The sequence below is a fragment of the Pieris napi genome, chromosome 1, assembly GCF_905475465.1.
Source record: "Pieris napi chromosome 1, ilPieNapi1.2, whole genome shotgun sequence".
NCBI lineage: Eukaryota > Metazoa > Arthropoda > Insecta > Lepidoptera > Pieridae > Pieris > Pieris napi.
Window position 1 is genome coordinate 1,935,409 of NC_062234.1, and position 27,554 is coordinate 1,962,962.

Here is a 27,554-nt window from a genome sequence, read left to right on the forward strand (position 1 = left end):
TTTGTAGCATTTCGGTGTATCGTATCTCCGTTGCGTGGCTTCGGCGCGTATCATGATCGTTAGTTTGGACGCAAAATGATACCCGTTTATGATACATGCCGTATCGGATACGGCCCGATCCGCACTAAGCGCGTATCTTGATACACCTCGTATCCGATACGCGTATCACGATCGGTGGTATGGACGTATTTTGATACTGTATCACGATACTGTATCGCGATATGATACTTGATACACCCCGAACCATCCTGTGTCGGTTTTTTCGCGATCATCAAAGGGAATACACATCGTATCGAAAAAGTTTGGACTTGAATGCAGTGACATAAACATTGTTGAGCTAAGTGTAGTAGTTGTTAGTTGTAGTGAAAGAGGAAAAAAATGAGCTGGGATAACGAAAGCAATTGTCTTTAATGAATTTAACGTGAGCAATTGCTGACATGGCTAAACCGTTTGGGAACGAAGACATGACTGAACCGTACGAGAAGGGAAAGGTGCACTGAAAGATACGCGCATCGGGACAAGATACATCGGAAGAAAAGTGAAGCGTCTATATTTGTAAAGTTAAGGCCGATACACTGACATGATACAGCATTTGATAAGTATGGACGCGTTTTTTCAAGATACGCCTTAAAAATACGACATGGACAAAATGAGCGTCCATATTTATGATACAAATACTAGACACGATACGACTGATCGTGATACGTCAATATGCTACAAATGTGGACCCGGCTTAAGATGTTTTAATTTTTCCTTTATATTATTTTATTTTATAAAACCTAGAATATAGGCTTTAAATGTTGTTTCTTTTGTATTCACAGAGAAACGCAGTTGCGCCTTATTTATTCCCAGTACTCGTATAAGATGATATAGAGTAGGAGACTCTATGAATATAGAGTAGAAATAGCAATATAAATATATATATATATATATATAAATCCCTAATATTGGGATATTTATATATTAAAGAAGCCTCCGAAGTGGTCTTTAAATTAAGTAAAATATATGTCATTATGTTAGACTATATGACTACTACTTTAAATAGACTACGGTAGACTTAAAATTGCATTAAAATATAGTGTGAGTCAATTATAACTATTTTCGATTGGATTGTATTAATTGTTTGTATAAGATTCTATGGGACTTTAAAGTTCTTTTTGTTTTAATGTGTATTTTAACACACACTATTGTAGCTTATAATAATAAATTTGTAAGCTCTGATGACATACAATCACTTAGCTTCAAAAAAAAAAACTTAACTGTTTATCTGTCTCATTGTTATTTATTTTTGTTTGGTCTCTATTACTATACAGCACAATACATCAAATCCTAACTAAGGTAAACGTAATTAATATGGAACGAAATAAAAGCATAATTTTATGCTGAGTATTTAAACAAGTACTTTAAAATATCATCGTATTCACATATACAAAGTGACAATACTAAAAAGCTTAAGCTCAAAGAAAGCTCTTTCGAAAGCCTTCTTACCATCTGATGGTCTGAGGTGTGTATTTAATCTGTACGGCTATTTAACAAAGACATGATCTATTCTACAATCCGACCGACAATCACCGGCTAAGTCCTTACCTACCTCCTATAGTATCCAAGTAATCTCTTGCGACATCATCCAGCTGCAAAACCTGTATAACAGGGACTGGCTTACGTCTGGATCTTTGAATCAGCCGCACCAGAAGTACCGTGGAGGTTATGAAGACGATTACCAGGAGAAGAGCACCTATTGATATTCCCACGTCTTTATCTAGAATGACAATAGAATAACTGCAGCAACAAAACTTTTCTTTAGCACAGACTTCGGTATTTTTATATACGCAACAGGTGTTAGGTTAGTCTAATGAAACCAATTGTTAGGTCCTCCAAGTCAGATTCTGACTATATATAACGAACATATAGATTCTATTATATTATATTCGAACTCTTTGCTTTATATAATACAGGGTGTCTCAAAAGGAAGTTCATATTTAGTTGATCGATTTAAAAAAAGTAAGTCCTATCAAAAAAGTGTTTATTCATTATTAAAGTACACATTTTGGGAATTCATTTCTTAAAAAGAATACCGTCTGTAGACCCTCGCGTTCGCGGCGCTCATTTAATCAAACAATAAAATTACTTATAACGGCTCGACAGGTGTGCTCAGTTATTGAACCCTTGGTCATTTGGAATTTCTGTTTCTGTTTCATGATTATTTTTAAAATGCATGTAGGTCTACGAGTATTCAGGTTTAAGGCATGCCAGTTTCCTGTTCGTTTTTCCTTCACCACAAGTTAAATGCCAAATCACCGTTATATTCAAAAATTATTTCGAGGTCCTTGACAACGCCATCACACCAATGCAACCTCGGTTTACCGGGTTTTCTCTTGCCACTAGGTTGTTGAGTTCAGTAAGAACCTTGGGGTTGTGTCATTCGCCATTCGGTGCACATGTCCCAGCCACTTGAGCCTCTTGCACTTTATGAATTGGACGATGTTGGCGAGGTCTAGGACGTTATAAAGTTCTTGTAGCGAATACGTCAAACACCGTCATCGCAAAAGAAAAAGAAAAAAAAATAGCTGAATTTCAGTGGTATGGCGGCCATTTGAAACCGTCCGAAAAGTATGGCATGGTGATTTTCGTAAATGGCTGCACGACGATGATTAACTGTGCAAAAATTTGCCTTGTACAAATAGTTTTTTTTTAGAATTTTTTTTTCACATTCAATTCGGCCGGAGAAATATGGCATAATACCACCACCGCCTATTATTATTTGTTTATGGATAATCGGAAAATTCTAGAATTCTGTCACAACCCTTTTGACGTAAATAAAGTTTATATCATTATTATTTGTGAAACAACAACTAGTAATAAATCCGGCGAGTTCGCCTAACGCCCACGCGATTGGGCCGCCGCGGCCGGTACCAGCGCTATGACCATTATTATTCTTTTTTTCATTGCGTCTTATTACGCAATCCCCCTACAACTACCCCTGAAGAACCGCCATACTGGTGCAAAAGACCCAATATATTGTGTCACTATGTCACCCGGTATATTATACAATTCCATCAATATCACTTAATCAACATCATAACCTTCTTTTTTTGAAGTCTGTTAACGTGACATAATATTCGCTATATTTCAGTCACATGATCTTGAGAACGAGAATTAATTAAAAAAGTTTTAATCAGTCATTTTGAAATAAGTCCTAAATTGTAATACGGGAAGTTTGTATTTTATAATTTATTCCTTAATTTCCTTAATTTATTAATAATTGAGGTAAAATATATATTTGTCGGAGAATGCTCGGCCTATCAGGAAATTTTATGCTCGAGTCAATATACCCTTGATTATTGTTGTTGGTTTGGTTAATAATTGAGATTCCTTACTATTAAGAATCATAATTTAATTTAATTCCATTTATTTTGTTATTATTTAATTGTTTTATTATTTAGAATCATTAGGTAGTTAGCAAAAAAACACACATGTCGTAAAATAAAGGGACAGTGAAGGGCGTTATGTCAACATTGCCCCTAAAATAAAATAGATTTATATATTTTATACAAGTGCAAAAGCACCGAGTCCCATAGAAGATATATGTATATATATATATCACTTACATTTCCACCACGGTGTTTCTGCGGCGTCTAGTAAATTTTCAGTCGGCCTCAAAAGGAGAGCTCTTGAGCATCCATATCTGTTGCAAGCTGATGCTGCAGCCTCGTCGCCCATCTTCAGGGTTCCGAGAGGACCTCTCACCAGCCACGGGACCCCGCCGCCTTGCGCGAGCGCTTGGCTTACTCCAAAACCCATAGAACCACGCTTCTCCAAGTACATTGAGGCATTGGATGTGGATATTCTCCAGACTGATACTTCATAGTAGGTTGCGTTTTCCACTGAAAATGAAAATGTTATTCTATAATTAAATAAGAAATATTATTTAATAAGCATAACAGTTAATTGGTATTTCTTAGTTTATTAAAGTTCCTTATGACTATTTGTTAAATTAATCAATAAGTACCTGGTACACATCTCATTTGAAACTCCTCATACTCATAGGCAAGGTCACACTGCTGAGGTTGTGGTGGTCTTAGCTGTTCCAGCGAAAAGACCTTCTTACACGGCTTCTCCTGGGATGCCACGCCATTACCAGCTTCACAGCTGGCATCCAGCAGTCCTGAAAGGCTTCCTGTAAGCTGGCTTAAGGGAAGAATGGGCGAGCCTGTTGTAAGGTGCTGTGCATCCTCGCCAGATGTTTGAATGTGCCAGAAAAATGTATCCGGTTCTGGTAAACCTCGTACGCTGCATTTGAGAGTTTCTTTGACCAATGTGATCCCACTACTTGTGCATTCAGGAGGATCTGCGAATTCATAATTAGTCTTTGTCAGGTAAACTTTGTTGTCTTAAGCTCAATATTTACGTGGTATAAAACAAATTTCTTTACGCGGTCCGTAGGGTTAATCTCCAGTGGTATTTTTATCACCTCGTAAGATCTTTTAAACTACGTTCTGATATTTCTTGGCGAACTCGAGACTACAATATACATACATAGGTACACTCAAAGTTTATTTATTAATTTCGTAATCCTACAGCTAACAAACATTATAATATATAACTAACTGGCCTGGCGAACATCGTACCGCCTAAAAGTCGATTCTTAATTTTTTTAAAATATTTATTCTGCTATTCGGGACACCGGTCTGGCTAGTAAGATAAAAAAAATAAAGTTGATAATACAACAAATACATTATGTCAAAAAATAAAAATGTACCTTCCCGGAACCCCTCCACTAACACTTGAACTTTATGATATGGTATTAAAGTTCAAATTGCTTTTAAATATTATTACGAATATTTTGTATGGGAATATAGAAAAGTGTTGTTTTTAGACTTTTTGACTCAATTTTTTTTAATTTTTCTCTCCGTAAGAACCATCCTCGTACTTCAAGGAATATTATAAAAAAAGAATCAGACAAATGTTATGTTGTGACAACGGAAAACGGGTTTCTTTTTTTATATATAGACAACAAACAAATACCTATACTAAAAATATAGCCAATGATGGCATACATAATGTTACCTACAAAAAGGTTAAAACATTTATAAAAGGGAAAAACAACAAAAAAATATTCAATACATTTAACTAGAATAATTCTTAATTATTTAGAAAGGAAAATTCTTTTTTAAATAATTTGTTCGCGGCTTCGGTAAGATAAGCAACGCCGTGTAGTGGTGTGTTTGAATTTAAAAATAAGCTGCATGGAGCGAGTTATTTAAAATGTTTAGAGATATAGGGTAGATTAATAGTGCTTTTATTAATTTATTCTGTAGTGTTTGTATGTTAGAAATTTTGTTTTTGCATGCTGTACTCAATATTTCAATTAGATATATGAAATATGGCTTGACTAAACAATTATAAATTAGACATAGACATAACATTTATTACAAACGAAAAAACACACATAAACACACAATATTAAATAACAATATCAGACAAAAGTTTGAAAATCTCGTAAAACCCGACTTACAACTCTTACCAGAAATGAAATCCAGAACCTTTCGGGCCGTCATCAGCCGTGTCAAGACTATTTTGTTAATTTTTGTGAAATAAAAGAAACTTTAAAACACTTACAATAAACAATAATGCTAATCGCCTCAGCTCTGGTTTCACCAACACCGTTCGCGGCTGCACAAGAGTATTGTCCCGCATGCTTTCTCTCAGTCTCAACTATTGTCAGACTCTGGGCTTTGGTTTGGCTTCCCCATATACTATTTGGTTTTATTTCTATATTCTGAAAATATTAGTAATATTTGACGACTCATTGGTCTAGTGGTTAGTACCCCTGACTGCGAATCCCGGGTTCGATTCCCGGCTGAGACGAACATCGATGTGATGAGCATTTGGTGTTGTGCTTAGGTCTTGGGTGTTTAAATATGTATTTATATGTCTATCTATCTATAATATGTATGTATATCCGTTGCCTAGTACCCATAACACAAGCTTCACCAGCTTAGCATGGGACTAGGTCAATTGGTGTGAATTGTCTTTAAAAAAAAAAATAATAATAATATCATGGAAACTGGTAACTATTCTGAACAGGTCGTGCGTTCTAACTGCTTCTATGCAACATTGTGTGTCCGTCTTACTATCATTTTTCCTTCAATGGGAAATCTCACACGGGAAATGTTGCGCTGTCGGGTGTGCACAAGACGATAAGATCAAATGAAATGAAATGAAACCTTTATTTGCTAAGATAGTGGTACAATTGTATAGATTATTTATAAAAATCCGCACAATCAGCCATTTATAAATAGGCATGCAAATGTCATATTAATTTTTATAATGTCATATAATTATAACATTAACGTAATGTCATAATAATAAGTTAAGTTATTTAAAATTGGTGTCAAACTTATGGTCTAAATACTTGCCCACGCTATAAGAGCACCTTGCCTTTAAAAATTTAATCACCTTCCCGTTACATTCTCGGTATAAACGAGATTTAATGACAATTCTAAAGTTTTGGGAAATTAAGTGGTTTGTATTGTATGAGTGTGTTGATAGACAAATCACCAAAAGTACAAGGTTTTCTTGTGAAAAAAAATTCGCGCCTACAATCGAATTAACGAAGTTATTCCGACCGAGGTAAAACTTCTCGGCATTCGAGCCAGTTAGTAGTGGACTGGATCCTTCCTTTGGGTTGGAACAACAGCACAGCGCCTTTCTTTTGCCACAGTTCTAATCGGGCAGTCGTAACGTGATATAAGTATACTAAAATAGTACAAAACTTTGCTTTTAACTTTAGATAAGGGAATTCCATTCAACAATATTCGCATTTCCTTACGGAGTGGAATTTCCAAATTCAAATGCATTCAATCACCGTCAAAATTTTTAAGGACAAGAATTTAAATCTACTCACTAAAATACTTACATTAAAATACCATGTATAATTGTCAACCGGTGGGTTCGCCTTGGTTTCGCACGTCAAATGCAAAGTGTCCAGTTCTGAAACCTCATTCAGTCTTCCGTCTCCATCTTTTATTACTTCTACTAATGGACTATCTGCAAAAGTTTTAATTTACGTTGTATTTTTAGTATTCTGATAACTGATGAATATAGTTGCTCCCTACACTTTGAAATCAATTTTCCTTTAGTTTTTATATTTTACTAGCTGATCCGGCAAACGTCGTTTTGCCATGTATATCATTTATAATAAAAAAATAGGGGTTGATCGTAGAGGGGTGAAAGTTAGGGGTTGTATGTATTGTTTAATGCTGTATCATAAAAAAATAAAAACAGAAAAAATATCTAAAAATAAAAATAAAATATTTAGGGGTGGACTACCCTGGGGGATGAAAAATAGATGTTATCCGATTCTCAGACATACCCAATATTCACACAAAATTTCATGAGAATCGGTCGATCCGTTTCGGAGGAGTTTAACCACAAACACCGCGACACGAGAATTTTACATATATATTAGATTTATTTTTTATCAAACTCAAACTCAAACTCAAAATATCTTTATTCAAGTGGGTAACCAAGTACACTTTTGAATCGTCAAGTTAAATTATTAATAATTTACATTTACTACCAGTTCGCAAGTCAAGGGCGTAGAGCGGGTAAGAAGAACTGGCAAGAAACTTTCCGCCACTCTTTTTAATCGCCAAGTATTGTCATACAAATTGTTTGAACTGGAGAAATTCAATCCCAAGGATTAGGATCATTTAAGTAGTCCTCAAATTTATAAAAAGCTTTGTTGATTAATTTTCGTTTAACAAGGGCTTTGAATTTATTTAGTGATAATTCTCTAATTCTCTCTCTCTCTATATCTCTTTGTGTATGTTATGTTTGCCTATAAGTGCTTATCACATTAAATATTGTATTTATTTTTCTTATGTACCAATGTTTGAGTGTGCCGAGCCTTGACAAGATTTTGTAAATAATTAAAAAATATTGACTCTAGTTGAATGTGCCTCTATTTAGCGATTGTATAAGAAATGCGCTCTGCTTTCGGATGCTGCCTAATCGACCACGTAAACGTAATGACTTGGAGTGATTAGGAAGTGAAATTCCCATACGTCAAAATTCCTTTCGCGTTTGACATAAGTACAGGAGTCACAATTAGCGTTAAGTCTTTCTCCTATCACTCTTAAATCTAAGAAAGGTGCCAATATCTGTCGGTTGAATTATATCGTATGCTAAATACACGATTTCTTAGCTTATTGAATGATAAAAAATTGCTTTTTTTTAACTCTCTAGGAATTAATTGACGCGTGATATTGTGAATCCCTGTTACGTTTGCGTCTTTAAATTGTTTACGAGTCTGCGGTTAAAAAAATATTGTTTTGCCTTTGGATTATTACTCTGGCGAATTGAATAAAACCATATGTAATCATAATATTTGTATACCAATTAACGATGTTTCTTTTAATTGCCAGTTTAGTGGGAGGAATACAATTACATTTAGTTGTCGGCGAATATCGACGTAGGAAAGCATATTTGCTGTAAGTAGACAAAATACCTAAAGTGACTTTTTCCTGCCATTAGAATCAGAAAAAAAAGCTGCATCGAATGACCCGGGTCCTGTGTCTCTACGATGAAAAAAAAATTACATACGCCGTTGAAAACGCCCGTACTTATATTTTTTTTAGCAAGATTAAATGCTGTATGTAGACCAAAATCTAGTCATTTCAGACATTTTGTAGGTACTTACAGCAAAAGAAAAACTGCACTTTTTTTCTTTACAAATACTTACTTCTTCCCATTTATAAACTTAACGCTACTTACAGCATTTCAGCGGCGTGTGATTTTTACATTTGTTTACTTACAGCAAGTTTAGGGAACCTACAGTTTTAGTTTTTTTTTTACCATTTACGACATTTTATTTCAACCAAACATTACATTACCAAATGACCCACTGCATTTCTAGATCTAATCATAATTATAAACACTAAACAGCTAATCTTACATGTTGAATTGCAATTGAAAGTACCCAAATACATAAATTTACTGCATACAGCATATTTACCGCCTGTAAATTGATAATATTTCCGCGCGTACATTTTTCTTCCTTAGTTACAGCGTTTTAAAGGTTTGTGATTTAAAAAACTGTTTGCTGTAACTAGCCAAACACGTACTAATAGTAACTTTGGATAAAAAGTTTACATTGCAAATGGTGACTAGCAGTTAAATAAATATATGTTTCAAAAATGGTAGCAATATCATGGATAGGTCAGACACTATTAATTTTTTTCCGAAATTAATAAAGTTTTTTGGCTCTGGTGAACAATTGCAATATGTCTACTTACAGCAAATGTGCTTTCCTACGTCGATATGTATTCAAGTGTTTTTATGAAGTTAGATACTAGCGACATCTTTTGGCGAAAATACTTACAGGTAACATTTAACACAAACACATCAGCTTTGGAATTTCTATCGGGCGCCATTGCACTGTTCGTTGCGATGCAAGCAAGCGTTGCGCCGTGGTCGCCGACAGATGGCGTTAATTCTAAATACGACACAGCCGTACGGGATGAGTTAATGACGCTCTGAAACCGATGATTTTTTTATTATTTGATAATAATTATAAACTGAGATAATTTAAATACGTAAAATTGTGTGGTAATTATGTAGTTCGGCGGCTCATTGGTCTAGTGGTTAGTACCCCTGACTGCGAATCCATGGGTCCCGGGTTCGATCCCCGGCTGAGACAAATATCGATGTGATGAGCATTTGGTGTTGTGTTTAGGTCTTGGGTGTTTAAATATGTATTTATATGTCTATCTATATATAATATGTATGTATATCCGTTGCCTAGTACCCATAACACAAGCTTTACCAGCTTAGCATGGGACTAGGTCAATTGGTGTGAATTGTCAAAAAAAAAAAGTTATTATCTTCTACATTAATTTAAACTAGCATAAATGTCGTTCTACAGTACAGAACAATATATTTTTAATAACGTATTGATAATATATATTTTTCTAGTATAGTAGAGTAGAGTTTTTTTTAAATTATAGTAGAGCGGGCAAGAAGATATCCCCCACTCTTTTTAATTTATAAATATTTTTTAGTTTTAATAGTTAATAGGTAATAATATAATTATAATTTGGTTTAACTGGAGAAAATTAATCCCAAGGAATAGGATCATTTAGAAAATCGACAATTTTATAAAAAGCCTTTATTTATTAATTTACCATTAACGAGAGTTTTGAATTTATCCAGTGATAATTCTCTAATCTCGCTTGAGAGTTTGTTGTAAAAACAAATAAAACTTCTATATAAGGAGTGGTATATTTTCTGAGCCTTATAAAATTAGTAGATTATTTTAGTAAAATAGCTGACCTGATTACTATGTTGTGACAAGTGTCGATGGTCCAGCCACCAAATAATATCCGGGGATGGATAGGACCCATGTGCTATACACCTCGCGACCGCGGTTTTGCCGGCCTGCAAAGCATCACCATTTGTTCCACGGACCCAGTGTATTGATACGTTGAAGGCAGGTACTGAAAATATTTACACCTGTCATCTTTAATGCCATTAGATAATACGATTGAGTTTCACCAAGATTGTACTGTGTGATTTTCGTATTTTTTAAATTATGCAATCAATAATGTCACTATTAATTACTTCAGTGACGACATAAGACACTTGTAATAGATTGCTTGTGCCAGTAGTGGCCTTATTACTCAGTGATATATTAGATAACCTTGGTTAGAAACTTGAAGAGAATTTTGTGCTAAAGTTAAAATAAATAAGCATAAAATTAAGTTTTTGAATTTTTTTAGAAGATAATAACGCAAACATACATACAACATACATAATTAATCTAATAAATTGTTGCTATATTAACGTCATTGTCGTATTAACATGTTGCCATACTAACGTCATTGTCGTATTAACATGTTGCCACATTACCGCCATTGCCGTATTAACATATTGCCATATTATCGTCATTAAGGTATTGACATGTTGCCATTCTCACGTTATTGTCGTATTTATATGTTGCCATATTAACGTCATTGTTATATTACTATGTTGCCATACTAACGTCATTTCCGTATTAACATGTTGCCATATTAACATCATCGCCGTAATAGCGTGTTGCCATATTAAACGTATTGCCACGATATTATTATTTGCAGTATGCTGCTGGATTTTTTAAGCACTTATACCTTAGCGACTAATAATATTATTATTTCTATACAATAATAATCTGGTTGCGATAACACTCATAGATTTTTGAAAAATGTCTTTATTATACTTACAATATAATTCAATCTTAAGACCAGATATCACAGGTTGTGTTAGATGCGTGTTGCTTGCCCTGCAAGAGAGCGACCTGGTGTTGTCCCGAGTGAGAGGCAGATAGAGTTCGTTCTCCCTCACCCCAGGTATGTCGCTGACACCATCTGATGCATCCACTAGATCCTCGCCGGAGTACCAACTAATCCGAGGCGGAGGTCTACCTGAAGATTTAAAGTTAAAAAAATTAGTATTTTTATGCGTAAACATTTTATGACCATTTGTGTTCATCATTTTTTAACTATTGTATTTAAACGCTTAGTCTAAGAAGAAGGAACAACTCAACATTTTCAGCAATATATTGTTCTCATTTATATTTTTTTTTTTCTTTCTTTCTTATTGATATTTTAATTCTTTTTTGTATATAAATACAGTCATACACACAGACACAGACAGATATTACTACGCAGGCAATCAGAGATGTTAAAAATTTTGTCATGTTAGATGTGAAAATTCGCTAAAAATCGAGTATGGAAACCAGCCTACTAATGCACGTATATTTATACGCCAAGTCATATTGTTTGAAAACAATTTCTTTTTAAGGCTACTGAGCCATTTCAATATTATGTTTACGGTGCAAATGTACTTTGCTTATTTATGACTTGCGGATTTTATAACAAAAGGACCAAACGGAAGGAGATACGATCTGCCTTTGATCGATAATGTTCCGCTGACTTACAAAATATTAAAATACCTTTTAAAATGTTATAGTTAATGTATTCAGAACAAAAACTGATCTAAACACCCAAAAAAGCAAGCCAATTTCGCGCTACTAAAAACTAATACCCAATACTGATGATTTTTCATGATGATTGATGACTAACAATTTCATATTTGACTCTAGTATGCAAAGATTGTACTATCAAAGCGCTAAATCACGCAAACCTACGAAATTAAAGCGATGCACTTTATTAAGTATGTATTTCAAATCGAATACCTTTATTCAGAAGTTATAGTTCGGTCTAAGCTTCGTTTCTGAATCTTACGTTTAAAATCCTTAATTTTATTATCCAATACTAATTAAAATGGTTACTAATTAACTATCCACAAATTATTTGCAAGAAAATATTTCCGCTTTCTATGAAACATGAAAATCCCTTACCTCCAATAACGAGACAACTTAAAACCAAAGTGTCACCTTCGTGATATGGGCCAATTTTATTCTCAACTTTGTTCCCTAATTCATCCAGAAAAAACGGTTGACTTGGTAACACTGAAAAAAGAATGACATTTAAGCACAATATAAACCCAAAATAAATTTCTATTGTTCGGTAATATTGTAAAACATTTTTACATTTTTGCCTCACGGTTGAGAGCTTATAAAATTTCTAAAGATGCGTGAAACAACAATGTTACAATTAATTTTGAATATTTATTTCCAACACACAAATATACAGTATTTACAATATTCAATTTTTTTTTAATGGCTCTGGCACGATTTGTGCATTAGTCAGCGTCAAGTATAGGATTTTTATAATTCGTGCTTGTCTTTAGAAATTCGACCGTGTCCTCCATGTACGGTTTAGGCACTCGCCCGGTACCGCACAACCCTCCCAAAGGCCGAGAACAAATTTAAATTAAATTAAAACTTGCCCTCGAACCGGGAATCGAACCCGGTACCCCTCACCTAGCTGCCACTTAATAAGACCGCTAGGCTATAAGGTCCCTATTCAAAAATTTATAAATAGAAAATGAAAATTTAAAAGGTTTGGTTCCTGTCCCTTTAACAGATGCTTTGGAAAAGGAAAGCACCAGCTCTGGGTTCACCGGTACCATCAATTAGCCCCCGTCTCTACTTCAAACGGAACAAAATCAAATTTTGAAGAAAGACTCTTATATTTAAGCCGTTTATTATTTTTCGCCTCCTCTGCGGCCGCGCCAGATTTTGTGGTAGTCCAAGGGAGGTAAGATGGGTAATGTGTCTAAACAGTAGCATCCCATGCTAAAACCCATCCCATCCGGCCGCTGGCCATCGTCTCTAGCGATGCCTGTTGGCTCCAAAATAGCTTGAACATTGACAGTGGCAAGAGATCGGCGTATGATATCGTTGAGCGCGGTGGACGCCACTGTCACACACGTTTAGACACGTTACCCATCTTACCTCCCTCGGACAAAAGAGGTGGGAGCTTGTAGTTTATTGTTTATCAGAATGCCAAATCATAAAATGACTGCTTCACGACTGATTTGAGAGCGACCGCTGATACGAACACACAGTTCGAAAAGTGAGTTACAGAATCGCAAGGCTGCACTCTTTTGGCAATGGAGGCCCTGGTGTCTCACTTTCTTCAAAGCCACAGGGACAGTTATGGGGAGTAAGTGAAGGCTGATGGCTGTACGAAGTGATTCAGGATGCAAAAGTTTGGCCAATTGGCGAAGGATTAGCAATAAGCTAAAAACCAGCTTTCCTGGATTGCGGTCTAGGTGTGACCTCATAAGTTTTGAAATTCACGCTAACCACGGATTTCTCGCATCTGTTAAACCCGCAGTCTCATAGTTTGCAGAACAAGATCTATAAGGAGTTTACCTATCACTCCTACCAGACTGCGAGATTCACAGATGAGAGAAATCCTGGTAGAGCTACACTAATATTGGTTTTATTCTATAATTTCGATTTTAATATTGGCTGTCGCATGAATGTGGAAAACGAATCAATATAAATTCTTTGTCATGTCAATCATCACGCTGGGTGGGATAAGCAGCGGAAATTGATTTGAGACAGCTGTTTATTAAACTAAACGTTTATTGTGTTGTTAAGATTCTTGTATTTAGAATCAAAATGTTTGTAATTATTTTCATCTTGTTCAATTATTTTTATTCATAATAGTGTTTTATTGTAATCTATTGCTGGTATTATAATGACTATTGGTATAATAACCTGACGTGCATGGAATGGCGGATCACAGAACCCCAAGGTCCTAACTGAACTCACAACCTGGTGGCAAGATGACACCCGGTAGACTAAGGCTGCGTTGGCGGGATGGAGTTGTCAAGGACATCGAAACTATAAGGGTTCGAAGTTGGACGCAAGAAGCACTAAATAGTTTGCGATGGCAAACTATACTATACGAGGCTAAGGTCCACAAGTGTATAGCCATTGATGTTGATGATGATGATAATCCCCTGACTAAACATGGAATAAGTTGGAACTACCTTAATAAGACCTCACTCGGTTTCAGAAGTCGAAATATGCAGACGATACATTTTTGTATTATATAAATAATATGAATAATACATACGAGAATATTAAAATTCATGTTTGTTTTATGCGAATATAATAACGCGGTACGTTTATGCCATAATCAAAAACCTATTACAAATACCTTCATGCATTTAGGCCTCGTACCTATGTAATTGAGGCATTAAAATAATTATTAACTATGGAAATTCACAAAAACTATTAACAATAAATGATATCTCATTCCAATAGGGCCTGGAGCATGGAATCTTCTTTAACTACTTTTCTTTATGTAACAGGAGGCAGGGAGCTCCCCTGATGTTAAGGACATGGACCCATTGCCAGGGCTCGCAAGTACGTTGCCGGCCTTTTTAGAATCAGTACCTCTTTTCTTAAAGGACCCTAAGTCAAATTGGTCCGGCAATACTTCAGTGGGCAGCTTGTTCGACATAGTGGTGGTATACAGGAAAAATGCCTTAAAAACGCTCAGTTGTGGAACGACGGATGTCGAGGTGATACGGGTGGTATTTCGTATTCTGCCTTGACGTCCGATGATGACCTCAGCTGCAGGTATTACAACAACAACTCCTCTAAACATGCTAAATGCGGTGGAAGGTGCAGAGAGAGCCCACATCTCTATGCAACGCCAAGGGAGCAAGCAGCTCGGAAAGTGACTGGTCGTCGACGATTCGAATCGCTCTTCGTTGAATACGGGAAATAAAACTACTAAATTTTTCCAGTGTACTCTTTTTATGACAGTAAAAATTATTATACGGAAAGAGATTAGTAAGAAATAAAATTCAATGTCTTCTTTTAATTAATAATTAGGCCATTTTCATTAGTAATCAAAGCAATGAATACCAAAGTGGATTTAGAATGATGTAAGTTTCCATAAAATCGCTGAGTAATGTTATCGATCCAGTGTGATTGAAACAACCTATTACGAGTTATTCTAACCTATTATGATAGAACGTATAAAGTGTATAATTAAAATAAAATATGTAAGACTTGTTATTCGCGTCCAACTAATTATACATTTATACAGTATTCGTTATACATTATGTTTATTTAATACTTTTTACAAGTCACGGTTTAGAATGTAAAATGAAGGGTGATAATAGGACATTTCGTTTGATTGTTATTGGTCAAATTTTGGTCGTGTCGATTGTCTGTGATTGGACTAGAGAAGCTGTATCTTTTGTTTGACTTCTCATAGTTAAAATAAATCATAGCTTCGACATACAACGACCAATATTTAAGCCTTGACTTGTTTCAGCTATCGCGGAATATCCTTAAAAGGAGTATAAAGAATATTCATAGCGCAAAATCACCTGCATCTTGAGCACTCCCCACATACATACTCTCACGTACATACGCATTACGCACCCTCATTTTACACTTTCACAAAACAGCCAAGTTAGTATTGAATATTTGTTTAATAGGCTTTTCCTTCTGTAATATTTTACCTTTATGTTTATAATATGTATTCCATCTTGGCTATATGTTTAGTATAATTATTTTTTATTTAATATAATATGTTAGCTGTAGGAAATAAATAAATCAGTGGCGCTACAACCTCTTTAGATCTTGGCCTCAGATTTCTGAATCTGTTTCGTGATCATTTTTAAATCTAATAGGCAAGTAGGTGATCAGCCTCCAGTGCCTGACACATGCCGTCGACTTTTTCGGTCTAAGACATGTCGGTTTTCTCACGATGTTTTCTTTCACCGTTCGAGCCGGGGATCGAACCTACGACCTCAGGTATGAGAGTCGCACGCTGAAGCCAACACTTCTAATCTTCTTCTAAAAATAAATAAATAAATAATAATAAATCGTCTTCATTAACCAATTTTCCGATATTAAAATAATTTGGCACGAAATTTAAATAATGCGGAATATAGCGAAGTTTTAGCATAAAGATTGAAGATACAAATTTTATCGCATTTTGTTGGTAATTAATGTGTCGAGAGGTATAAGAGCCACTTAATTATTCATATAAACCCGTATTTTATGCAGTGTTTTTGAATATTCCCATTTATGTTCAAAGGTATATTAACTCATTTAGACATGCACAAATAATGCAATAATAATGTGCCTGAATTCCTGTGCAGTGTAGGCCTAATGATTTCAATGTGCGACTCTCATGTCTGGGGTCGTAGATTCTTTCCCCGGCTGTGCACCAATGGACTTTCTGTCTATGTGCACATTTGACATTCGCTAGTACGGTGAAGGAAAACATTGACACGAAACCTAGATCACTTACTTGTCTATTATAGACATAGAAACAACATTTATTACAAACGAAACAGACACACAGAAACACACAAAATAATAATAATAATAAAATACATAAAATAATGAAAAACAACACTCTTTTTGGCTTAACAAGAATTATGTATGTGTTAAGTGTGTAATGTGTGTGTTATGGTTGTAACTGGCCCTGGCTAATTATGCTGAGAAGCAGACTGCTCCACAGCGCTGATCACGGAACAGATACAGAAATCTGAAGCCCAGAACTAAAAGGTTGTATTTGTGCCATTGGTGTTCCTATTAACATCTTAAAAACGCCGTCACTAATACAGAGTTAAAACAACATTTATCTTCTTAAGATTCAGGACACTTTCCAAGTTTTGTTCAACCCTCGCAATTTAAAACAATTGTAAATTGTAGGAAGCAGTTTGGTCTTGACCTATTTGGAATATAATTGGCAAGGTGTTCCCTCGGGGTTCACAGCCCGCTGAATTTTGTAGAAGCTCTATTTTGTATGAAGTACTAAGCGAGAATTTTTATTCACGTGCATGGTTTAGATATAGTTTCAAAATGTGAAATATCAGAAGACATTTGAAGTGAAATAAGAGCTGTGAAAACAGACGTTTCTACTTCTTCTACTTTCTTTATATGAGGTCGAAGAAGCCGACATTATCGTTTTTGCCCATAATGGAACCCATGATATCCTGGTATCAGAGTGTTCAATTTTAAAAGATCGATATGGAATTGCGTGAATCATCAAAAAAATAGTATTCAATATAGTATTTGTTTATATATAACCGAGACGTACCAACTGGACGTTTCCTAGATTAAATTGGAAGGCACAAATTCAGCATTCAAACAACACTATATTTTTTTTTTTAAATTAAACTAGAGCACATGGATGCTAAACTGTAATTGGTTAATGTACCTGAAAAATTAGGTCAATTAAAGCAACGCCTCCTGCAATCGTAATTTTGAAAATAAAGCCAAAATCACGTGTTTCCAGGCGGTCACCCATACAAGTATTGACCGCGCTCGCTGGTTAACTTCGGTGATCAGACGGTGTATTCAACGCGGTATGGACGTTGGGGTCTCAAACCAGCCCTGCGATTCTGTAACTCACTTTTCGTGTGAGTTCGAAAAGTGAGTTACAGAATCGCAATGCTGAACCGTTTGAATCACGGTTGCATCAGTCTCTCTATGAACGTACTAAACAGTCATACGGTAATGAATATCATCGTGAAATATGAAGACCTGATTGCCAGGTACAAAAATTAGACCAAGATTTTTTTCCTAATAACTATATTCCTTAATACCGCGAGTCTATAAATTGTCTGCTTTATCCTGTCTACTTGAGAAGTTCCGCAATCTCCGGTGCAACTTAAGCGTGCTGAAATTACAAACGCGAAAATAATTTCTATTACCGAGGTGGTTAAGAAGTTTGAATTCCATATAAGCGATGGAATTAAGAAACGGAAATTATAAATTTAAATAAAACACTATTTGACCGGATTGAAGATATGTATTATTATAAATTTACAACTATTTAACATAATTTTAAATTTATCCGACGTTTCATCTTTTAGTCAATACCAACTCCGGGGAAATAAATACAGATAATACAACTTTCTCTGCAGCTGTGATACTTTTTGACATTCAACATCTTTTGTCTTCAGTCTCCGTGACCACGCACGCTGTAAAGCACGCGAAACGTCGGATAAATTTAAAATTATGTTAAATAGTTGTAAATTTATAATAATACATAACTTCAATCCGGTCAAAATAGTGTTTTATTTAAATGAATAAAAGTTATGTTAATCAAAGGAAATTATAAATATTTGTGCAATGATGTATGTACAGGAAATATATAAAATTTCACTTACAGTGAGTCCAGACGTCAGGCAAATTTCAGCGTCTTGTAATAATTTTGTCTGCCTTTTATGCAATAGCGGTGAATAAAAAATATAATGAAACTAAAATATGTCTATATAAAAATATAAGACACATACGACGCTAGACATTAAAAGTACGTAATAAAAATAAAACGATGTATTTATATTTATATGGAGGTGAAAGCCTCCTCCAAGGCAAATTTTAGTATCTATAGCTCCAACTTTTCCCCGCTGTCATCACAATTTCGCCTGTCTATTTCGCACATGCCCGGTGTCTCGATCTTGTGCCTCGTGCCCGCAGCTTTTCACCCGTCTTTGTGCCCTGTCGTTGTTCTACCTAGCCACGTGACCAGTCCATTTAGATTTTCTCATGTCTATATAACTCAAGTATAATGTGCCTATAAAATGAATAAATCAGTGGCGCTACAACCTTCTCAGGTCTGGGCCTCAGATTTCGCAACCTAACAACTAGGCAAGCAGGTGATAGCCTCCTGTGCCTGACGCATGCCGTCAACTTTTTGGGTCTAAGGTAAGCCAGTTTCCTCACGATGTTTTCCTTCACCGTTAGGACGAATGTTAAATGAGCACATAGAAAGAAAGTCCATTGGTGCACAGCTGGGGATTCCAATCTACGATCTCAGGGATGAGAGTCTAGCTGAAGCCACTAGGCCAACACTGCTTATTAATTTGCCTATACATGGGAAAATTCTAAAGTTATTCTAAAGGTACTTCAGAAACAAACTTACTACTTTTACACTATACGTTTTTAGATTAAACAATAAATCTAGAGCAATCAAGTTGGTATGTAAACGAAACTATTAAAAGGGAAAATGAGGTTAATATGAAACAAGTTCCAAGGCGCCAGATAATAATGGCACTTTACTTAAGTTTATAGCTGGTAGGTGATATTTACATTAATTCTGATGACTAGCCTAAAATACCTAAACTTACATTACACGACGGTTTCTCTTGCGAAACGTAACCAATTCTTTACTAGACTGTTGAAGGATGTACACCTTGTACACGCCATCTAATAATTTTTTCTTAGTCTTCTTTAATTAAAAAAAGGGTGCGTCTACTTATGTACGCGCGTAAGAAGTTATATTTCTTTGGCATTATTAAAAATAGTTTTGGATTGCATGCAAAGAATTAATTACAACTAAATAATAAAAGACTGGAAAAGGAGTCATTATAGTCAATAAAGTTCAGTTTACATTTGAAAAATTAAGTAAATAAATATTTATTAATATTATATTTATACTTATTATTATTTTCTAATATTAATTAGTATTGATTTAAATATTCAATTTAAATCACTTCTGATTATAATTCAGACACACATATAAAATTCGCACTTGTATAATGAAAACAAAATGAAAACACGTGTTCTAAATGTAGAAACTCAAAGCATGTGGATAAATATTATAAATATAAATACAAAGTGAACAGAGACGGCGTGCGTGCCTACATGCGCCACTAACTTCGTTCTGTTAATTTTGTGTCACGGTGCGCGCGCATCGTAAACTTTCACTCTCATAAATTTTTCATAACCCGCCTAAAGAAGTAAAACTTCAAAAAGCATTTTGGAAATACATTCAACTCTCTTTGTTTATGGAACACACATAATGACTACTCTGAATTGTTGAAAATATAAAATTGAAATGTACTCTATCTCTCGCCATACTGAGCTTTTTGATATTTTTGTATAAACTATGTTCGAAAAACTTTAACGTATTTTAAATCTATATAATACGTGAGCTTCGACTTATATTCAAACGCGTCTTTACATAAAATAAACGAATCGAGTGAGTTTTCACACACACACCTCAACCAATAAATTATTAGTAAATTCTTTGTATTTGCTACGGAGCCCCCATGAATGACGGAATGGTACCCTAAAGACGGAAAACGAAGAAGAGATGATCATGCAAAAGATGAGAGGATGAACTCAAATTAACAGTAGGCTACAACTGGAGAAGAGTCGCAAAAGATAGATAACAGTGAAAAGGGTTAGAGGAGGCCTTTGCAAAGTGGCACACTAAACTCCGAGATATATGCAAATATATTAAAGATCACAGAGTTACGGAATATTAAGGCTATATTATTATCATAAATTGTCTCGGTTAATACATAATATTTTAATAGGTGCGCTCCGTGCGATTCGTTTTCGCTATATTACTTTTAATTTGAACATTGTAAATATATCTTTAAAAAAAGATGTGGGTAGTGAATAAACTGTTAAATAAAAATTCAGTGTCAAAGTGAATCCACACTTTCCATGTCGATGCGTTTTTGTACACGATAAAATTACTGTCCGATGTGTCAGAGCGGCCTATACCAGACCAATTCATTCTGTATTTACAAAAAACACCTACGAATATAAAATGACGATAAAACTTACCAATAACAGTTAAATTTACGCCAACATTTCTGGTAGGCGCTAGTAAGAAGTCCACACGGCAATGGTAGAGTGCCTGGTCATCCCCCCTCAAGTCAGTTATCACGAGGCTAGTGGGCTGCTGATGTATATCTGCCTGCAGCCTGTTGCTGGTGTTGAAGGAGGTACTCGACCACTTAGTGCCTGTACGGGCGTCAAAGCTGAAAGGTTGATGATGATTCTTTAAGATGTGATGAGGAGCGTGATGAAACGACTCCAAACACTTGACATAAACATGATTATTTAAGAGTGATGGAGAGTTCAGTTCTTCTCGTTCGTTCTACATTGATGTCCGGATGGTTCTGATCTGGCGGTACAATAATAAATGACCTATATTGCTTCTGCAATTATCGTCGAATTAAAAATTTGCACTGACTTCCTGACCACCACTTCAGTACGGCACTAGGTTTTTCGACATTTATTTTTAATCATCTATACACTACAACAAAGCCGTACATTAATAAGTCGTAATTCCTCATTGTACCTGAGAAATTTATTCACTTACGTACTCACCTGTACCGCTCAGAAATGACGGCATGGTGTTCAGAGTTATTTATTTCCTTATTTCCTATTTTTACAGTAACTTAATACTAATACAATAGAAAACTAACGTAAAACATAATAGAAACATAACAAGTAAAAACTTAAAAACCTAAACCTAGTTATTTTCTGATATATAGTAACAGCCTTTTAAGCGTTATTGACGTTGGTTCATTTCACAGGTAAATTTTTTCCATGGGCTTGTAGTCTATTATAGATGTTTTAATTTAAATAAATGATTGTGATTTTTTCTTTGCAATCGAACATTGATGCGGAAGAAAGACTGGTCATTATGACAGTTCTTCAAGACTCACCTGTAAATTGGCGCATTGTCCTTATACCAGACAAGGAGCATCAATTCATCATCAGACGTATCTGGAGTTGAGTCACAATACAACGTGGTGTTCCCGCCTTCCAGAGCATCCTGCCTTGACACTGGCCCTGTAAAATATATATATACATTTGTACACAACATTTACGGACAATCGTATATTTTGGGACAGTATTTGCTATTTCGCAAGGCTTTAAATTGACTGTCTTTACTGAGTACTTTCCCATTAATCTAAGCAAGAGCTAATTAAAATGTTAATATTGTTTCTACAAAAAGTCAGTCGTGGTCCTTAGTTTTGGCTTCAGAGTCTATACGCAAATGTTAAATGCGCACACAGAAAGAAAAGTCCATTGGTGCTCCGCCGGGGTTCAAACCTTCAACCTCTGAGATTATAGTCGCACGCTCAAGCCACTATGCCAACACGCTCTTCTGCATTGATTATATTCCTATTACTTAATATATAAAATAAGTATCTAATTCTAGGAAGGCTTTACATAATCGTATCTTAAAATAATGCCCCATAATCAACAAAATGTTACAGATATTTTCCTGAATTCCTTCTTCCATTAAACGCTTTAATATAACGTATGTCAAAGAGTGTGATAATTAAACAAGTTTGCAATGGCAGTTCAAGTAAGAAGCGGAATGTCAAATTGTGGTTAATAATGTCATACAGCCCTGCACTTCTGTACAACGTAACGACGAAGTTCCTTTGCACTTCATACTTTAACCAACTTATGGAATCTTGCTCGTATAACTTTGGTGGTATAGTTTAAAATTAGCCTTTACTAGAAAGACTTGACATCAACATTAGCTCTTAATTTCGTAAGTTAATGAAGGATTAGATATGTCGGAGCAATGGTGCTGGCACTAACACCATTGCTTCAACATTAATAATAAAGACTAAGTAATAATAGTAGTTAATTTTTAGATCTATTAATATTGGCAAATAAAATAAACCAACGCTTTTGAACTAATTTGACTTTGATGTTATTAAATTATAATGACAATGGCACCAGATACCAGCGCCATTACTCCGACACATATATTGAAATTTAAACGTAATGTTTTACTAGCTTATGTATTTATTTGATTTCTAGTATTCCTACAGTTACATTTGTAAGCTAAAACATATTACCTATACACACTTAAACAAAAATCATAAAACACAATTAACATATATGTCGGAGCAATGGCTCTGACATTAAACATTATTATTTAAAGTAATTTAGTGTGTCGGAGTAATGGTGTTAGTGTCAACTGCTATTGTCATAATAGTACGAGATCCGACCGCGTGATTTATACGTTCATATGTTTGATTAATAAAATATAATTTTTATCGATATTTATAACTAAACCAATGCAGATCCGCAAAGGTGGCCATCCAAATTTGGCCGCAATTAATTTTAATTAAAATGTAATTAATTATTTATTTTTGAACAATTACGCTCACTTGTAATTGTTAAAAAATATATTTCATTAGAAAGAAATATACCTGAGATACCGAGAAAGTTCAAGGTGCCATCCCTCACTTGGCCGCAACCTAATGTCAGCCAGGTGTAAACAGGTATAATTTCGTTAAATATATACGTTCATAATGTATTATCATGTTATACATACCAAATTGAAGGTTAATTCTTTCCCTACATGATGAGATATAGGTGCCTATGCAAAAATGCCCGCAAATAGTGACTGCCAACGATTAAAGATAAATAAAAGCGAGAGAAACTTAAGATAAACACCCCATGTCGAATAAAGATAGAGCATCCCAGCTGCTTGTCGTTTTTATGCTACTGCGCATGCGTCCATAGATAAGGTGCTCAACTAGTAGCTCGCGTATTTGCTTGGAGTTTAAAATACTCCAAAAATTGAGCAGTAAAAATAATATGTCATAATAATTAATCTACCAAACTAGTGTTTTCAATATTTTTTTAATTATATTCAACTGAAACAATATTGATATGATTGCAATATTCAGTACGGTATTTAGTTGAGCACCTTGCCTATGGACGCATGCGCAGTAGCATAAAAACGACAAGCAGCTGGGATGCTCTATCTTTATTCGACATGGGGTGTTTATCTTAAGTTTCTCTCGCTTTTATTTATCTTTAATCGTTGGCAGTCACTATTTGCGGGCATTTTTGCATAGGCACCTATATCTCATCATGTAGGGAAAGAATTAATCTTCAATTTGGTATGTATAACATGATAATACATTATGAACGTATATATTTAACGAAATTATACCTGTTTACACCTGGCTGACATTAGGTTGCGGCCAAGTGAGGGATGGCACCTTGAACTTTCTCGGTATCTCAGGTATATTTCTTTCTAATGAAATATATTTTTTAACAATTACAAGTGAGCGTAATTGTTCAAAAATAAATAATTAATTACATTTTAATTAAAATTAATTGCGGCCAAATTTGGATGGCCACCTTTGCGGATCTGCATTGGTTTAGTTATAAATATCGATAAAAATTATATTTTATTAATCAAACATATGAACGTATAAATCACGCGGTCGGATCTTAGCCTATAATAATTCAATAACATTAAGACACTATTACTTGATTTGTCTATGTTGCTAGATGTAATAATTAAAGACTATTCAATGGTGGACAATAATAGTGACTATCATTATTATTATTAAATTAATTTATCATAACTTGAATCTTTGATACTTAAATACAATCAATTAAGTAATCTTTGACACTCGTTCCTATGACTGCCGTTTGAATCCGTACTCGATTTGGGTTCAGTCGCGAAACAACTTCACGAAATGTCACGAAACTTGTTCATCACATGCAATGCTCAGCTAACAACAAATTAAACTTGCTCTCACGGCAAAGCAAAGCAAGCAGATTAGGGTAAAAACCGTCTTAACCGGGCAAGGTAAGCGAACGCATGTTGCGTTACTTCGCACTCCGCTCACTCCAGTTACCTTTTGTCCAAGTCTCACTGAGACGCACGTTTGTGCTACGCGGGAAAAGCCCGTTCCAGCCGAGCTACTCTTGCCAAAAACTGAGCTGAGCTATGAAGGCGCTTCAGGCCAACAGCAAGATTCCATTAAAAAAGTGAGGACCTCGATTCGATTGAGCGGTCGATCCAAGCGGTTAAAAAGTAGACTCTAATATAGAAATTAACGGCTGATTAGATTGCTGGTCCGCAGGTGTTGTTGCGTCTAGTTCTCCTTCCCCAGTCAGTTTGTCTTTCTTGTCCATTTTTCCCGTTAATTGCCTTTGCCTTTTGTCGCTAATCACTTCGTCATATTTCGTTTCAAATAAATAATGAGGTTTAATGATCATTGATTGGTTTGTTTAAACAGTAATTATGACCATTACTCTAGTGGTTGTTGGCCAACAACTTAGTTAACACTCACTAGAAAAATATCGTGATGAGACATGCTTTAGATCCAAAAATCGTTAAGATTTTTCGATCGTGAAACAAGATCAAGGTTAAAATTAAAAAACTAAAATTGTTTTTAATTAATAAGAAGTTTGAATTTATTGTAAAGTGTTAGTTTTAAACTGCGACTAAATATTTAAAACTAACATTTACATATTGTAAGTTCGTTATAGCTATAAAGTGAAACAGATATTGATTTTGGTGGTGAATTCTTAAACATTAATTATATCTAGTACTAGATGTACTAAGTTGTACATCTCTAAATGGTGAGAAATTCTTACCATCAGCTCCAGGCACGAAGGCAGCTATCGCAGACAATGTGGCGATGAAGCTTAAGAGCGCCGAAGAGACGCGCATTCTACGGTCCATCCATGCCTCTGCACTATTCTCTCATGAGGGGAAATGACCGCCCATTTCTTTTATTGCGGATCTAAAACAAGATGGTTCTGTTAATTGAATGTTGTTAAGACTGTATGGGACTTTTTAAATAAGAGGAAAATCTATATTCTAAGCAAGGATATATAGAATAACTAATAGAAATTCCGATCTTTTAGGAGTAGATTTTTAATAGGATTTTTTTTAAATATTACGCTTTACAATTCGTATAGATCTTTCGTTTTCCTATTTGATTACAAAATAAATTTTGAAAAATGAAAAAAATTTGACCTCCAAAACCGGTAATAAAAATTTAAATGAGTTTTTATTCCAAAAAAATGCTTAAAGTATATTTTATGTATACTAGAAGTTTTATAGTAGGATGGTTACTGTTTAGGAAGATAGGCAAATTAATGTACATGCATGTACTTGAAAAATAAAGTTCATAAAAAAAAATTACGTATTTGCCACCGTGTTTACCCACTAATGTTATGATTAACCCGGATATAAAAAAAATATACGACCTTACTTGTTTTTTAGCTGTCCCCTTCACGTGAAATGCCCCTAGTATTAGTAACGTAGTTTTAATTATTAGAAACGATTTGAAGTAAGAATAAAAGTCTTCCGAATTGGTTTCCTGTACTTAAAGCTTGTGACGATACCTTGATGTTTGAACTTTAATATTACATAATTGGGGTGATTTACGACTCTTAAGAAATAGCTACGAAGTAGTACGATAACTAATAAGTGGTTTGTGTAAACAGTAATTATAACCATTGCTCTAGTGGTTCTGGCCAACAACTCAGTTAACACTCACAAGAAAAATATCGTGATGAGACATGCTTTAGATCCAAAAATCGATAGACAAGATCAAGGTTAAAATTAACGTTAGTTTAAACTTGATTTGTTCACAAAGTTTTTTTTTTTTAAGATAATTCACACCAATTGACCTAGTCCCATACTAAGCTGGTGAAGCTTGTGTTATGGGTACTAGGCAACGGATATACGTACATATTATAGATATATAGACATCTAAATACATATTTAAAAACCCAAGACCCAAGCACAACATCAAATGCTCATCACATCGATGGTTGTCTCAGCCGGGGATCGAAGGTTAAAATTAACGTTAGTTTAAACTTGATTTGTTCACAACATCAAATAAATTCAAACCTCTTATTATTTAAAAACAATTTTACTTTTTGTAGTTTATTGTTTATCAGAATGCCAAATCATAAAATGACTGCTTCACGACTGATTTAAACGCGACCGCCGCTGCGAAAACCGCTGTGCGAGTTCGAAAAGTGAGTTACAGAATCGCAAGGCTGTTGTATGGGGCGCCCAAGTTTGAGATCCATATGTTAGTACAGATAGTATACAAGTATTGAAGAGCTTTCTTTTAATACCATGCATAGTCATTAGTAAATAAGTAAACGAACTTACAATATGTAAATGTTAGTTAAAACCGCTGTGCGAGTTCGAAAAGTGAGTTACAGAATCGCAAGGCAGGTGTGTCAAATATCGATGGAACGATGTATAATAGGGAAGAAATTAGTAGACAAAATAAAGAATTCAGCTTTAAGAAAAACAACTAAGGTAACAGATGTTACAATAAATATAAATAAACTGAAGAGGAAATGGTCGGGGTACAGCAAATCAAAAAGAAGAAGACAACATAGCTGGTGGATAGACCACATTAAAGAAACAGCAGGTGGTACATGGCAGATAGTGGCACAGTGCTGACAGGAATGGCTGGATTTGGAGGAGGTAATTGCCATAAAAGGGCACACAGATACCTAAAATAAGAATGAAATAGAAACGTGTTTAAATGTATCTGAAATAAAAGGC

The 27,554-nt window shown here is 34.9% G+C and overlaps 1 protein-coding gene across 3 annotated transcripts in view; it reads right to left on the bottom strand.

The window, feature by feature from the left end:
- Positions 1-27,554, bottom strand: part of LOC125054285 (hemicentin-1-like) — an 80,834-nt gene that overhangs the window by 1,302 nt on the left and 51,978 nt on the right. The window contains exons 2-13 of one of the 3 annotated variants that reach the window (XM_047656058.1): positions 25,613-25,762; positions 21,907-22,033; positions 21,017-21,213; positions 12,401-12,511; positions 11,262-11,462; positions 10,336-10,499; positions 9,386-9,539; positions 6,920-7,050; positions 5,620-5,779; positions 4,010-4,348; positions 3,609-3,884; positions 1,592-1,759 (exon numbers count right to left, since the gene is read on the bottom strand). In XM_047656058.1, the coding sequence (XP_047512014.1) occupies positions 1,592-1,759; positions 3,609-3,884; positions 4,010-4,348; positions 5,620-5,779; positions 6,920-7,050; positions 9,386-9,539; positions 10,336-10,499; positions 11,262-11,462; positions 12,401-12,511; positions 21,017-21,213; positions 21,907-22,033; positions 25,613-25,700 (2,116 nt within the window). In that variant the 5' untranslated portion in view covers positions 25,701-25,762. Of the gene's footprint in view, positions 1-1,587; positions 1,760-3,608; positions 3,885-4,009; positions 4,349-5,619; positions 5,780-6,919; positions 7,051-9,385; positions 9,540-10,335; positions 10,500-11,261; positions 11,463-12,400; positions 12,512-21,016; positions 21,214-21,906; positions 22,034-25,612; positions 25,763-27,554 lie in introns of all 3 variants that reach the window. The other 2 variants (XM_047656067.1, XM_047656077.1) reach the window with 2 other exon arrangements.